We start from the raw sequence: 15179 nt of genomic DNA, 5'->3' as shown, positions 1-15179 counted from the left end.
GACTACACACACTCCGAGAGAGTTATAGAAACGTTCATTACTCACATAATGAGGCGTTCTGGGGAGAATAGGATGAACTTCCAACCTGGCCCAAAAATGGTTTCATAGAGGTGGGAAAGGACACTGACTTGGAGTTTATGGACATACATACAGCCTATAAGCACTGGAGAAGATGCTCATCATTAGTCACTAGATAAATGCGCATCAAGAACACAATGTGAGGGGCGCCTGGGTGGCTCAGTTGGTTAAGCGACTGCCTTCGGCTCAGGTCATGATCCTGGAGTCCCTGGATCGAGTCCCGCATCGGGCTCCCTGCTCGGCAGGGAGTCTGCTTCTCCCTCTGACCCTCCCCCCTCTCATGTGCTCTCTCTCTCTCTCTCATTCTCTCTGTCTCAAATAAATAAATAAAATCTTTAAAAAAAAAAAAAAAAGAACACAATGTGAGGTTGGTGGTTGAAATACCATTTCACACCGTTTAGGTTAACTATCACCAAAAAAATGGAAGATAAGTGCTGGCAAGGATGTGGAGAAACTGGAACCCATGCACATTGCTGGTGGGGATAGAAAATGGTACAGCTGGCTGCCATTGAAAACAGTTTGGCAGTTTGGCAAAAAGCTAAACACAGAATTAGCATATGATCCAGCAATTCTATTCTAGGTATATAGACAAAGGAATTGAAAGCAAGGACTTGAACACATGCCTGTATGCCATTGTTCACCGCACAGCTGAAAGGTGGAAGCAACCTTAGTTTTCATCGACAGATGTGTGGATAACAAATTGTGATCTGCCCATGCAAGGGAATATTTTTCAGCCATAAAAAAGGAATGAAGTCTGATATATGCTACAATGTAGATGAACCTTGAAGGCATTTGGTTCAATGAAATAAGCTGGATGCAAAAGGACAGATGTTGTATGATTCCACTTACAGAAGTCAGCTAGAATAGATAAACTCATAGAGCCTGGAAAAAGAATAGAGGTTCCCAGCGGCTGAGGTGAAGGGAAATGGGAAGTTATTGCTTAGTGATTAGAGTTTTTGTTTGGGATAATGAAAAAGTTTTGGAAATACCAATGATGTTTGTACATTTGTGAGTGTAATTAATGCCACTGATTTGTACACTTAAAAATGGTTAAAATGAGGGCCATTTGGCTGGCTCAGTCAGTGGAGCATGTGACTCTTGATCTCAGGGTCAGGAGTTCAAGCCCCATGTTGGGTGTAGAGATTACTTAAAAATGAGATCTGTATTTTATTATTTTTTAAGATTTTATTTATTTATTTTAGGGAAATAGCACGTGTGCATGTGTGAGCGGGGGGTGGGGGAGGGGGTAATCTTTTTTTTCCCCAAGATTTTATTTATTTATTTGAGAGAGAGAGAGAAGGAACAGTGGGGAGGGGCAGAGGGAGAGGCAGGGAGAGGGAGAGAGAGAAGCAGACTCCCCGCTGAGCAGGAAGCCCGATGTGGGGCTCAATTCCAGGATCCGGAGATCATTACCTAAGCTGAAGGAAGGCACTTAACTGACTGAGCCACCCAGGCGACCCTTGTTTTTTTTTTTTAAAGATTTTATTCATTTATTTGTCAGAGAGAAAAAGAGAGAGAGCACAAGCAGGGGGAGTCGCAGGCAGAGGGTGAAGCAGACTCCCTGCTGAGCGAGGAGCCCAATGTGGAACTCCATCCCAGGGCCCCGGGATCATGACCTGAGCCGAAGGCAGATGCTTAACCAACTGAGCCACCCAGGCATCCCAAGAGAATTTTTTTTTTTTTTAAGATTTTATTTAATTGAGAGAGAAAGAAAGAGAGCAGAGGGGAGGGGCAGAGTGAAAGGGAGACAGAGAATCCTAGGCAGACTCCCTGCTGAGTGCGGAGCCCTATGGAGCTTGATCTCATGACGCTGAGATCATGACCTGAGCTGAAAATCTGAGTCAGATGCTTAATCGACTGAGCCACTCAGGCACCCCTAGTCTTTTTTTTTTTTTTTAATTGTAATATAATTGACACATAAAGTGGTGTAACTCAGGCATTTTCTAAGTATCTGAGTTTGATGATAACACTTTCTTCTTTTCCTATTTAAAGGCTCAACCTGAGGATACATCCCTGAACATTAAGTTTAGCCTTTTCTGGTTTTTATTTTGCTTTTTAAGTAGGCTCTATGCTGAACATGGGGCTCGAACTCAAGACCCAGAGATCAAGAGTTGTGTGCTCTTCCGACTGAGTCAGCTAGGCATCGCCAAAAACCTTTTTGTTGACAAAAAATATCCATACAGAAAAATTCACATACCAGGACACCTTAAGTGTCTGCCTTCGGCTCAAGTCATGATCCCAGGGTCCTGGGATTGAGTCCCTCATCAGGCTCCTTGCTCAGTGGGGAGCCTGCTTCTCTTTCTGCTTGCCGCTCCCCCTGCTTGTTCTCTCTCTCTGGCAAACGAATAAATAAAATCTTTAAAAAAATAAAATAAAGGGCGCCTGGGTGGCTCAGTCGTTAAGCGTCTGCCTTCAGCTCAGGTCATGATCCCAGGGTCCTGGGATTGAGCCCCGCATCGGGCTCCTGCTCGGCGGGAAGCCTGCTTCTCTCTCTCCCACTCCCCCTGCTTGTGTTCCTCTCTCGCTTTGTCTCTCTCTGTCAAATAAATAAATAAAATCTTTAAAAAAAATAAAATTTAAAAATTTAAAAATAAAATAAATAAATTAAGAAAAATTCATATACCATATGTGTATATAGCATGCTGAATGTTCACAAAATAAACACACCCATGCAACCAGCACCCGGATCAAGATATAGAACTTTACCAGAAACACAAAAGCCCTTCCTCATGCCCAGTTCCAGGAATTACCTCCCTCCAAACTGACTGTAACAGTATAGATCACTTTTGCCTGTTTTTGTACTTCATATACATGGAATAATATGAGATATATTATTTTGTCCTGGCTTTCACTCAACATTACTTTGAGAGATTCTTGCAAGTTGTGTGTAACTGTCTTTGGATATATGGGTCTTCAGCTTTCATAAAAACTGTCAAACTGTCTTCCAAAGCAGTTTTTATCAGTTTATAGTGCTACCAGCCGGGTGTAAGTATGCTTGTTTCTCCACATTCTTGCTAACACTTGGTACTGTTCACCTGTTGAAATTTTTAGTTGTCTTCACTATGAGTTTTATTTTGCATTTCCTTAGTGGCTAATAAGGTTGACTACCTTTTCATACTCTCATTGGCCATTTGAATATCCTTTCTTATAAAGTTCAAGATATTCAAATATCTTGCCCATTTTTATATTGGGCTGTCTGTCTCTGGATATAAGTCTTCTGTCAATTATATATGTTGAAAATTTCTCTTACTCTGTGGCTTGCTTTTTCACTCTTTTAATGGTATCTTATGGCAATTTTAAGTTATTAATTTTAATGTTATCCAATTTATCAATATTTTCCTTGTCATTAAGGCTTTTTATGTCCAGGGTCCCTGTGCTGAGGTCACCAAAGTATTTTCCTACATTATCTTCTAGGAGTTTTACTCTTTTGCCTTCCACATTTGGATCAATAACATATTCAAATTAATTTTATATTGTATGTTGCATTCTGTATGGTGTGAGCTAAGGGATCAATATTCTCTCCCCCCCCCCCCCCGCCAGTGAATATCCAATTGTCCCAGTTTGTCCTTGTTCTCCTTCACCTCACATCCAACCTCCCTCCTAACTTCTGGCTGGCTTATCTGTATAGACTAAGACCAAACACTAGATGCACAGGTAACAAACAGCCTTGCGTAGATTTTTCCATTGGCTCTTATATATGCATGAAGTCCAATCCCTATGATAAATCTCTTATTTTATATCATTCATAGTGGATCTACTTACCTGATCAAACACTGACTGAAATAATACCCTTAAAGTGACAGAACTCATTCTACCAGATAGCAAGACTTGTTTGAAAGTTAGTGAAATTAAGACATTGTGGTATTGATACCATGATAAACAAATAAATGGAACAGAATTCGAAAATAGACCTACACATATATGGACATGATTTATAACATAGGCACTGTATATAACATATACATACACAGAGAGTATAATTTCTCTTTCTCCCAATTTCAAGTTCCCATGGAAGGAACTTAGATCAGGCTCTGGCCTGAGTGGATCAGGAGAGGAAAAGTGGCCCAAGATGGAGGGTCTGTAGTAAGCCAAGCAAATGGTGCTAGTTTCCTTTTCTTTTTCTTTTTAAGATTTTATGTTTCCCCATCCACTAAAAAATCAGTTTAACAACAAATGAGGACTTTATTTGAAAAAATATAAAATCTTTATAAATTTTCTCTCTTGACATTTCCAAACAAGTTACTGTTTATTTTATAAATGGTATCAGCTTCAGCTTCTTAAACACACACACACACACACACACACACACACACACACACACACACACAGCGGGGCTCCTGGGTGGCCCATTCAGTTAAGCGTCTGGCTCTAGGTTTCGGCTCAGGTTGTGATCTGGTCATGAGATGGAGCCGCACATCTGGCTCCAGCTTGGTGCTCAGGTGCTCAGCGTGGAGTCGGCTTGGATTCTCTCTCCCTCTCCCCTCCCCTTTAAAATAAATAAATAAATCTTAAAACACACACACACACACACACACACACACACATTTGAACCCTTCAGAGACTGGGAACCCACCCATTGTCACATTCCATGATGGGATAGACACCACACAGAACTAGATTCCTTTGTGCTCTTCTGTGGGCTCAGGCTTTTAGCATAAGAATATGGTAAGATCCCTCAGTGCTTCCCAAAAGAGACAAAGCTGGAGGCCACTCACCTTGAGCACCTGGGGCTAGACCTACAAGACCCCTCACCAACCAAGAGCCCACCAGACCCCACTCCCCTGCTCCCCAGGAAGAAGGAAGGATTTCCACACCAGGGTCCACACCCAAAATGTTTATTCTCAGCATATACTTGTGTCTGGATGACCAGGAGGGGCACTTTGTGAGACTTTGCCGCAGTGGCCTCGGGGGGACTAGCCAGGTCACCAGAGACACAGGGTGAGGATTGAGAATGTGGCAGCAGCCATGAGATCTAGAACAGAGTATGGGGAGGCTTTCGAGGGTCTCTGGAGGACCTGATGGGTTGGCCACTTGGTCACCTCCAGGTGTGTGGCCAGGTGTTTACTCTGAGGCTGAGACAGGAGGTGGGAGTGGCAAGACCTGACCACCTGCCTGTCTGGAAACTCATCCTCCACAGGGCTCTGCCCACTGCTCTCCTCTCTCACCTGGGGGCGGGAGTCAGCAGTCAGTGGCAGCCCCCGCACCTGCTCAAACCACTGCACCATCCTTTTGCCCAGCCCAGCACACCTGCTCCACCTGTCCGAAGACCCGCAGCAGGTTTCCGCGAAGGACACCCTGGAGCTCGTCCTCACTCCAGCCGCGACTCAGCAACTCCTCTATCAGAACCGGGTAAGTGGACACGTCCTCCAGCCCCTGAGGGAACCTGTGTGGCCGTGAGTCAGCCAGCTGTGGAACCTCAGCCCTGATCCTGGTCTAGGGCCCACCATCCCACCAGCCCCAATCACATTTGCAAAATTGAAGGCCATGTCCTCCAGGCTACTGAATGTCACTTTGGGAACTCCTTCTGTGGCATTTATGCCCTGAGCAGACGATTGGCCCAAAACAGAGCTGCTGGGCTGGGAGTGGAGCATGTGCTGGGCAAATGAGCTCTGCTGGCAGGAGGAAGGTACTTAGTGAATGTGATGATCTGGAGTGGGAGTGGGTCCACCAGGCCACAGGAGGGACAGGGAGAGCCCAGGAAACATGCCGTGGAGTGGAGAGATATCAGGGGAGCTGGAAAACCAGAGCCTATAGGCAAGGTCTGAAGGATGGGAGGACCATGGCATGGGAACAGAGACTAAAGGACTCCCTGCTGTCCTGCCCAAGACAAACCCCAGGGAAACACTCACCGACCAGACCCATCATAATTTCCGCCAATCCCGATGAACTCCGATCCAATGACTGCTCTGATGTGGTCAAAGTGATCTAGGGGGTAGGGGTTACTAGTGGGCAGCAGAGGCTGGAGTTAGCCCTGGTCTGGGGAAGCTTAGCCCTGGCCAATTCTCCTGCCCACAGCACTCCACGCCATGGCAGCTGACTTCAGGGAGCCCCTGGCCAGTTGTGAGTTCTGAAGTGGCCATAGGCTCAACAGTGGACTTCAGAGCTGCACCTTTAGAATTTTTTTCTGCCCAGAAGCCACCCTGCCTCTGGGTTCCTTGAGAGCCTGCCTTCCTGTCCAGAGAGGTGAGAGCAAAGAATTTCAGAGGCAGAGGCAGTTGCTTCCCCCAAACACACCAGCACTGACTGTGGCCCCAGACCTGGGTGGCAGTAAGAGCTGTGTCTGCTCCCCTGGGTTGTCAGAGGTCGGCCCACTGCCCAACAGGCGTGCTGAGCTGCTGGAGCTGTCCCGAGGGCCCCCTGCGGTCACAGGCTCAAACTAGAAGGGCAGAAGTCCAAGTGAGGCTCACCTGCCACGGTGGACACATTAGCAAACAGGTTACACTGAAGCACCCCCATGGACAGCGTCACCATCACAATGCCACCATTCTTCTTCTACAGGGATAAACAAATGCACACTCAGTTTGGCTCTTCTGGCCTGATGGCCTGCTCTGGGCCCTGGGGGCCCTGGTAGGACAGTGCTCAGTCCTAGCTTCAGGGGCGGAAGAGGCTTCACCTCTGGGTTTGTGGGTCCCTGAGTGGAGCCGATTTGGCTTTGATTTTCAGAGATGGGGGAGGGTTACCCAGCCTTGCATCCAAGGGGGAGGGCTGGGCTAGTAGCTCTGTTCAAGGTCTAGAATGTTTGTATGAAGCACGCCCAGCTCTGGGCTTGAGGGCTGAGGTAGCTACTCACCAGAAGTTGTAGGATGTCATCGGGAACATTCAGCACACTGTCGCACACGGCCCTGGCAGCGGAGTGGGAGAAGATCACGGGAGCCTTTGACACCTTCAGGGCTCGTCGTACCAAGGTGTCTGACGCACAGGACAAGTCCACCATCATGCCCAGGCGGTTCATTTCCCCTATCACCTTCTGCAGAGACAGTTTTTTTAAATTTTATTTTTGAGGTGGGGGAGATGTCAAGGACGCACATACGTACACATTACGTGTTTGTAGGGAACAGGTGGGGTAGGGTATGGAACAGGAGTCCTCACCTCACCAAAGCTTGTCAACCCACTGACGTTGGTGTAGAAGTGGTGCTTAAACTTGGTGGAGCTTTCTGCCCTGCAGGACAGCCAGAAGAGGGAAGTTTCTCAAAGGCCACATCATGGGCATCAGAGCCTGGGGGCTCCGCAGTCTGTCTGTTTGTCCATCCGGCCCACCTCCGGAACAGAGTAAGGACCTGGGTCAGCTGCTTTCTGGGAGTGTGAGGGACCTGCTGGGGTGGACTCCTCTGTCCTCACCTCTTTGGCCGTTGCCCCACCATGCCGTCTACCATTTCACCCCGGCCAGGCACTGTGCTCACCAAGGCGTGTTGCAGGTGAAGGTGAGTGTCAGGTAGCGCACTCCCAGCAGGTAGAAACCACGCAGCACAGAGAGGCTGCTGTCCAATGAGTGACCGCCCTCCACACCAATGAGGCAGGCCAGCTTTTGAGTGCTGTTCAGACCTGGAAGAGGATGGATCATCAAGTGGTCAGGGCCCAGGACCAGAACCACCAGGGTGAGCTCCTAACTATACCCCATTTGCCAGCCCACCTTTGGCTGAGGTCACTAGTTCCAGTTCAGAGTAGGAGGCGCACATGCGACGAATGAGGTCAATCTGCTCCAGGGTGAGGCGCAGGGCATCCTGGTCCTGGGTCTGGCAGGGGGCATAGGCTGACCAGAACTAGAGGTAGGCCCCGGGGGGCCAAAATGAGATTAGGGTGGTCTCCAATGTCCCTGGCCTGCCATTCCTCCTCAGCCCCCAAGCCACTCATTTGGGTCAGTGGCCCAGAATGAAATACTGCATGACCCTATGGTATCCTGATGACTGTGAAGCTTGTTGCCAGCAGTCAGACTGTGAAACAGCATTGTCTGCTGTTTGTCCATGTGCTGTATGAATGCCCCAAGGCCAATCCACTATGTCCTTTTGGCTCTAGCAGCCTCCACACTCACCAGAGATTTTCGGGTCACTTTCTGTGTGTCTCCACAGAACCTGGGCACCCATGTGGCTGGCCTGTCTTGGCCTCCAGTGCCCCCACATTCCCGGCAGCCACATGATGACACACTGTGTGTCCTATGATTCTAATCACCCAGAGGCCTGCCTATCCAGGTTTCTGTGGCCCCAACATTTCCCAGCAGCCATGCTGTGGCACCCTGTGTATCCCTGTGGTACCTGGGCACCCACGAGGCCATCCTTAAGCTTGTCCAAGCTGGTCTGGCCACGACTGAAATGTCGCAGGTTAACATCTTGTAGCCTGTTCTGGAAAAGCTGTCTCAGGAGCTGGGGCAAATGGTTGTGGCTGGGGGCATCAAGACAAGGTTAGAGTTGGGGACATGACCTCCAGGTCAGGCAGGGCATGTCGACATACCTGAGCCTGTCCTCTCCCGGTTCACCTCCCCGTGTCACACTGACAATATGGAAGAACTCCTGAGGTGCAGCTTTTGGAGGGGGGAAGGTGTACACCAGGACGGAGGGGGGGGGGGAAGCAGAATGGGGGGACGGGGCTTGGGTGATGGAGGAGAGAGTGCATACAGGGGGTGGTATGAGGGAGCTTCCTCACTAGCCCTGCACGCTGAGAACTCCTTCCCCGCTCTGGGGTGGGCTCAGTCTCCACGCGCCCCCACACCGCACCTACGCACCCGTCCACGAGACGGAAGTCCCGCATCAGGGCCCGCGCGCGCTCCCGCAGACTTGGAGTGCTGGAGATGGCCGGCGGGGTCCGGGAGCTGGGGGCTCCGGGCGTGGTCTGGGCTCTGGGGGTTCCCGGCGTGGTCTGGGCACGCGGTACCCGCCACTGCAGCAGAGACAGCAGGAGCAGGAGACGCAGCAGAGGTCGCCAGCGGAGCGCGGGGGTACCCTCGAGGCCCAGGGGCCGCATGCTGCTCAGGGTTGAACGGACGGGCGGGCAGGGGCCGGTCTCGAGAGGAGGGGCGGTGACGGGCAGAGGGCGACGATGGGGTCCTGACCGACCGTCGATGAAGGTGACCCAGCGGCGCGGCCTCGTGAGGAGGGGGCTGGAGTCAGAAGGCTTCCACCGCCGAGCGGGGATTCGCAACGCCGCCGCGCAGCGTGGCCGCAGGGGGCGACACAGACCTCCGCCGCCAACTGAGAGGGCGCCCCAGTGGGCCCCACCAGCCTCTGCAGCGCGCGCCCTCCGCTCCTGCGTCTGTCCCTGCACCTACTGCTTTCCCGGCTCCTGGGACCCACGGACGGATGGCGGGGAGGGCGGTGGAGGCCAGGAGTCTGCCCATTCTCACCCCTAGCCAGACAGGTCGCAGGTCCACGTGGGGTTTTAGTTGCAGGAAGGTGCCCCGCCCTGCAATAGGTCAAACATTCCGTGAACAAGAGTGAATTGGATCTGTCTGTTTTGACTGAGAGAAAAAGGATTTTATTTGTTTTTCATAAAAATGAAATTTATGAATAATATTATGGGAAACCATTTTGTTTTAGTATCTGGTATTGAAATTTGCTTTTGTAATGTGTTATATGTGCACACACACAAAAAAGACTCTAGATAGTAAACATTAGTTACTAGTAGCCATCTTGGAAAGGGGGTTACCCACTCCGTGGTCAGTTTACCTCACATCTTTTTCTCTAATATGGTCATCCTGGCTGAGGGATGTTGTGGGTGGTGCTGGTGAAGTGGAGGCACCACAGCAGGGGAGCCTTGAAAGGATGGGGTCTGGATTGGCAGGGGGTGGAGAGGGCATCCCAGGTTGGACAATAGCCCAGGCAAAGGTCTGGTTGGGACAGGACAGCCGTCTGTAAAGAAGGAGCTGGAAGGTCCTTGAAGGCATAGAATAGTGGGACAAGAGTTCTTGCAGGTAAGGGTATGAGGGGGCTTGGTCTGACACATGATTTCATGTGGGAAGAAATCCTCCTTCAAGACAAGGTGGTTTCCAGGATGGCCAGAGGCCTGGACAGTATAATTCATTGTTTTCTGCAGAAAAAACCCTGATACAGTGGGAACTGATCTCAGAACTGCATTTGGGTGGCATCTGGGCTTCCTGGGCCTGCACCAGATCCTATGAGGCTGAGAGGGGCCTATAGCACAGACTAAAATCTGAATCGCCCCCCTTCTGTATCTGGGCCTGTCACCTATTCTCCCATCTGAGCTCCCTGATAATTGGGCCTCCCCTTCTGGGCACCAGGAGAAGGGCCTTGAACTCTGGTCCATACTGCGTCCTGTTCATCACTGCTCCCTACTCATGCTGAGGGTTTAAGGACTAAGTCTGACCCTGCTGCCTCCAGCTTTGTCTCTCTCAGGAGTGAGACAGAGAGACAGAGAGAGAGACAGAATGTTTGTTCTGGTCTCTCATATACTGAGCTGTCTTGCCATGGGAGGTTTTCATTTAAGTGACATAAACGACATAATGAATGATGAATTTGCTAATAGTTTATCAAAAGTTCAGAAGTATTGGGGCGCCTGGGTGGCTCAGTCGGTTAAGCGTCTGACTCTTGGTTTCAGCTCAGGTCATGATCTCAGGGTTGTGAGACTGAGCCCCACGTCGGGCTCCACACTCAGTGAGGAGTCTGCTTGAGATTCTCTCTCCCTCTTCCTCTGTCCCTCCTACTCTGCTCTCTAGCTCTCTCATAAACAAATAAATATATTTTAAAAAGTTCTGAAGTATTGTACATACAGCTATTTCTTATAATAGTCTTAGGTGAAAGGAGAGGGCATGATGTTTATAATTAATTTTTAATGTCATCAAAGTAATACATAAACACCATTTCAAATGTCTGGTTTTGGTTTACTAAGTAAATCAGAGTTACATTCTTCCTGATAACGACTGGAAAAGTTGGGCAAAATATAAAAAGGATCTTCCTGAAAGACATCAGAGAGGTAAACAAGATATTAAAAAATTACTTATGAGGATCCAGCCAGGGTGGAAACCCAGAGATGAGCCCAACTTTTAGGCTGTCTCTTCCACAAGGGGTATTGTGGTCTAAAGAGACAGAGATTAGCGTCCCGGGTCCACCAAAGTAGGGAGAACCCTGATGAACACTTTGTTTTGAGTTAGAACACAAAAAAGAATGCACCTAGGAGAAAGAACAAGTGAACCTACCCCAGGCCTGCAGCAACTCTGGTTATTAAGCAATTGTCTCTCAACTCCAGATGCTGTCTTCTATTCTCTGCTCTGTGAAGCTGGGGCTCAAACTCTTAAAACCATATTTCCTAGACCCCTAGCTGGCTTCCTGGCATTCTGCCAATAGCAACACAGGGCCCTCCCATAAGCTTCTATCTTCTACCACCTCTTCCCATTTTTTCCTAAATGGACCCTGAGCTGGATCAGCTCCTCTTGGAAGGATCTGTAAAGGGATTAAGGTCACCTCAGAGTGCTACTCAATACACCCAAAGGAGTCAAGAAAGGAGAGAGCAGGTAAAGTGAACAGAAAGCACTATTAGAACTTTCTGAGTAATACACTGCAGAGCACAGCCAATTTGGAGCCTGAGGCAAAAGGAAAATGTTTGTGTGTTCCTATATACATTTTTAATGTATTTTTAATGATGAACTTTTCTAGAACACTAGAATAGTTGAAAAATATTTAAAAACTGAAAAGTAGGTGTATTAACTCACAACATTATTTTACTCATACCCAAACCAGAACTTATTATAATTTTACTTAACTGGCTTTAATGGAGGCAAACTCATGAATAAAATTTTCTTTCTTTTTTCTTTTTTTGGCTTTTTAAGTTTTCATTTTAATTCTAGTTAGTTAACATATAGTATTATATGTCTCAAGTGCACAATATTATATTAGTTTCAGCAATTCCATATATCACCCGGTGCTTATCACAAGTGCACTCCTTAATCCCCATCACCTATTTCCCCCATCCCCTGACCCACCTCCGCTCTGATAACCATCAGTTTGTTTTCTACTCTTAAGAGTCTGTTTCTTGATTTGTCTTTCTCTTTTTTCCCTTTGTTTTGTTTCTTAAATTCCACACAGGTGAAATCGTATGGTATTTGTCTTTCTCTGACTGACTTATTTTGCTTAGCATTATATTCTCTAGCTCCAGCCATGTCATTGCAAATGGCAAGATTTCATTCTTTTTTTATAGCTGAATAATATTCCATTGTATGTATATATATCTCGTCTTCTTTATCCATTCATCACTCGATGGACACTTGGCCTGCTTCCATAATTTGGCTCTGGTAAATAATGCTGCTATAAACATGGGGGTGTATGTATCCCTTTGAATTAAGTGTTTTTGTATTCTTTGGGTAAATAACCCAGTAGTGCTGTTGCTGGCTCTGTATGATAGTTCTATTTTTAACTTTTTGAGGAACCTCCATCCTATTTTCCACAGTGGCTGTACAAGCTTGCATTCCTACCAACAGTATACAAGTGTTCCTTTTTCTCCACATCCTTGCCAACATGTGTTGTTTCTTGTGTTGTTGGTTTTAGCCATTCTGACAGATGTGAGGCGATATCTCATTGTGGTTTTCATTTGCATTTCGCTGATAGTAAGTGACAATGAACATCTCATAAATAATATTTTCAAAATCTACTTCTTTGCTTAGCTCATTTTCTATTGAGAGATTGAATGTTTGTCAATTTCTCTTTACCGAGTGAGAATCTTAAATAATTTTTAAATAACTGCAGCTTATGAAACTCCTTTTATAGGATGCCATCATGACTGGTATAGTTAAAATTTTTTTCAAGGCCATGCCCAAATTTGCATAAAATTCCACTAAGCAAAAATCGTTAATTTTTAAAATTGATTTTTAAAAATCCAAATACAATGCTAAGTATCTTCGTTGTGTGTTTCTTAAAAATATTTTATTTTATTTTTTAAGATTTTATTTTTAAGTAATATCTACACCCAAAGTGGGACTCGGATCTACAACCCCGAGATCAAGGGTCACATGCTCCAGCAACTGAGCCAGCCAGGCGCCCCTCTTAAAACTATTTTATTTATTTATTTATTTATTTTTATTTATTATTTATTTTTTTAGATTTTTTATTTATTTGTTAGAGAGAGAGAGATAGCAAGAGCAGAAACACAAGCAGGGGGAGTGGGAGAGGGAGAAGCAGGCTTCCCGCCGAGCGGGGAGCCCGATGCGGGGCTCGGTCCCAGGACCCCGGGACCATGACCTGAGCCAAAGGCAGATGCCTAACGACTGAGCCACCCAGGCACCCCTTAAAACTATTTTAGTTGGAATTTCTACAGGACTTAAAATTTCAGAATATGTAAGAGTCAAGTCAATGGCTGTTTTTGACAAATCATATGTATTCACAGAACATAACTTTTCTCCAGTTAAAAATTCAAAATCTGAAGACACTTTGTTTAAATTTTCTTTTTTTTTTTTTTAAAGATTTTATTTATTTATTTGAGAGAGAGAATGAGATAGAGAGAGCATGAGAGGGGGGAGGGTCAGAGGGAGAAGCAGACTCCCTGCTGAGCAGGGAGCCCGATGCGGGACTCGATCCCAGGACTCCAGGATCATGACCTGAGCCGAAGGCAGTCACTTAACCAACTGAGCCATCCAGGCGCCCTGTTTAAATTTTCATACCTTCACTTCAAATGTGAAATTCAGGCATCTATGATATCCTTAATTTCTATTTGATATGCACTTTTCCCATAATAATTGGTATTTTCATTAGGTGATTTGTATATTTTCACTTTCTCAGTCTGCTTGTGTTGGCCTGAAAATGTATTACTTTTCCTTCATTTTTGAAGAATATTTTCACTGTGCACAGAATGGAACACTGGTAGTTACTTTCATTCATCAGACTAAATACATTCCAGTGTGTATGGATTTCCATTATTTCCAATAAAATTCAGTTGTCAGTTGTTCCTCAAATTAATGTGATTTTAATTTAATTTTTTTTTTTAGAGAGAGAAGCGTGTGCATGCGAGTGGGGGGTGGGGGGTGGGCGCAGAGGGAGAGGGAGAGAGAATCTCAAGCAGGCCTCAAGCAGGCTCCACATCCAGTGCTGAGCCTGACCCCCGGCTCTATCTCACGACCCCGAAATCATGACCTGAGACAAAATCAAGAGTCAGACGCTCAACTGACTGAGCCACCCAGTCTTTGAACTACACAGTTTGGGGTTATTATGAAGAGTGCTGCTTTAAATATTTCATGTGCCTTTTGGAAAACCTGTGTATGCATTCCTGTTGGATATATACCTGGGGTGAAATTACTCAGTCACGGGGTATGCATAGACTATTAGTATTAACTGTTATTTTTATTAGCCATTATGTATTATCATATGTTATTTATTATTATTAGCTGTCATTATTAGCATTAACTCTTAATTTTGGCTATTATTAAGGCAGTTGCTATTACCATTACTGGCCTGGGGATAAGACAGTATGAGTTTCTAAGTAGCTTGTGCCTCTCAGAGAGGAAGTCCCTGAGAGGCAGGGGAGGGGGTGGGTCCACATCCAGGGAAGTTCAGTCATTGGAGGCCCATGGCTCATCATGTAGCCTGGCATTCTGGGCTCGTCCAAATAGGAACAAAGATCATTTGTGATCCAGGCAGGTTCCCTTCTTGGGAATCTGAACCAGAGTTCCCTTCAGGATCCCGAGGTGGTGGTCAGTGGGTCAGGATGCGGACTGAGGTGAGCTATTGAGAGGCAACCCAGAAGAAGATCCACTCTCCCACAGCTGGAGCTACCAGCTACTGTCGTCGTCGTCGTCTTCTTTTTTTTTTTTTAAGATTTTATTTATTTGACAGAGACAGAGCGAGAGAGGGAACACAAGCAGGGGGAGTGGGAGAGGGAGAAGCAGGCTCCCCGCTGAGTAGGGAGCCCAACACAGGGTTCGATCCCAGGACCCTGGGATCATGACCTGAGCCAAAGGCAGATGCTTAATGACTGAGCCACCCAGGTGCCCCGATCCACTGTCTTCTTCCAGTGCTGAGCCCAACCATCAGGGTCTTCTCCGCTCCTGCTAGTGAGACTCAGGTCTTACTTGAGTAACTGGTGGCTGAACTGCAGGGTCCCCCACCAACCACCAGAATTGGGAGCCTGTGCCACCAGACCCTGCCACAGAGAAGGACACTCATGCCTGG

The 15179-nt window shown here is 47.0% G+C and overlaps 1 protein-coding gene across 1 annotated transcript; it reads right to left on the bottom strand.

The window, feature by feature from the left end:
• Nucleotides 1-5000: 5000 nt before the first annotated feature.
• Nucleotides 5001-9212, bottom strand: LOC118550195 (dipeptidase 3-like). Its single transcript, XM_036114993.2, has 10 exons — nt 8795-9212; nt 8328-8454; nt 7709-7838; nt 7479-7620; nt 7168-7237; nt 6869-7045; nt 6486-6570; nt 5928-6003; nt 5326-5461; nt 5001-5243 (listed from the first exon to the last, which is right to left on the bottom strand). The coding sequence occupies exons 1-10, from the start codon at nt 9031-9033 to the stop codon at nt 5001-5003; spliced, it is 1425 nt and encodes a 474-aa protein (XP_035970886.1). The 5' UTR covers nt 9034-9212.
• Between the last annotated feature and the right edge of the window lie 5967 nt (nt 9213-15179).

The sequence above is a fragment of the Halichoerus grypus genome, chromosome 15 (assembly GCF_964656455.1).
Source record: "Halichoerus grypus chromosome 15, mHalGry1.hap1.1, whole genome shotgun sequence".
Taxonomy (NCBI): Eukaryota; Metazoa; Chordata; class Mammalia; order Carnivora; family Phocidae; genus Halichoerus; species Halichoerus grypus.
This window is presented reverse-complemented; position numbering and strand designations above follow the sequence as displayed.

What these genes read in the sequence shown, in the direction of transcription:
- LOC118550195 (XM_036114993.2), bottom strand. Translation starts at nt 9,033, where the DNA reads ATGCGGCCCCTGGGCCTCGAGGGTACCCCCGCGCTCCGCTGGCGACCT. An exon ending in TAATGTGTCCACCGTGGCAG is followed by an intron (nt 6,004 to 6,485) that starts GTGAGCCTCACT and finishes CCTACCCCCTAG; the next exon opens with ATCACTTTGACCACATCAGA. An exon ending in TCTTCGGACAGGTGGAGCAG is followed by an intron (nt 5,244 to 5,325) that starts GTGTGCTGGGCT and finishes TCCCGCCCCCAG; the next exon opens with GTGAGAGAGGAGAGCAGTGG.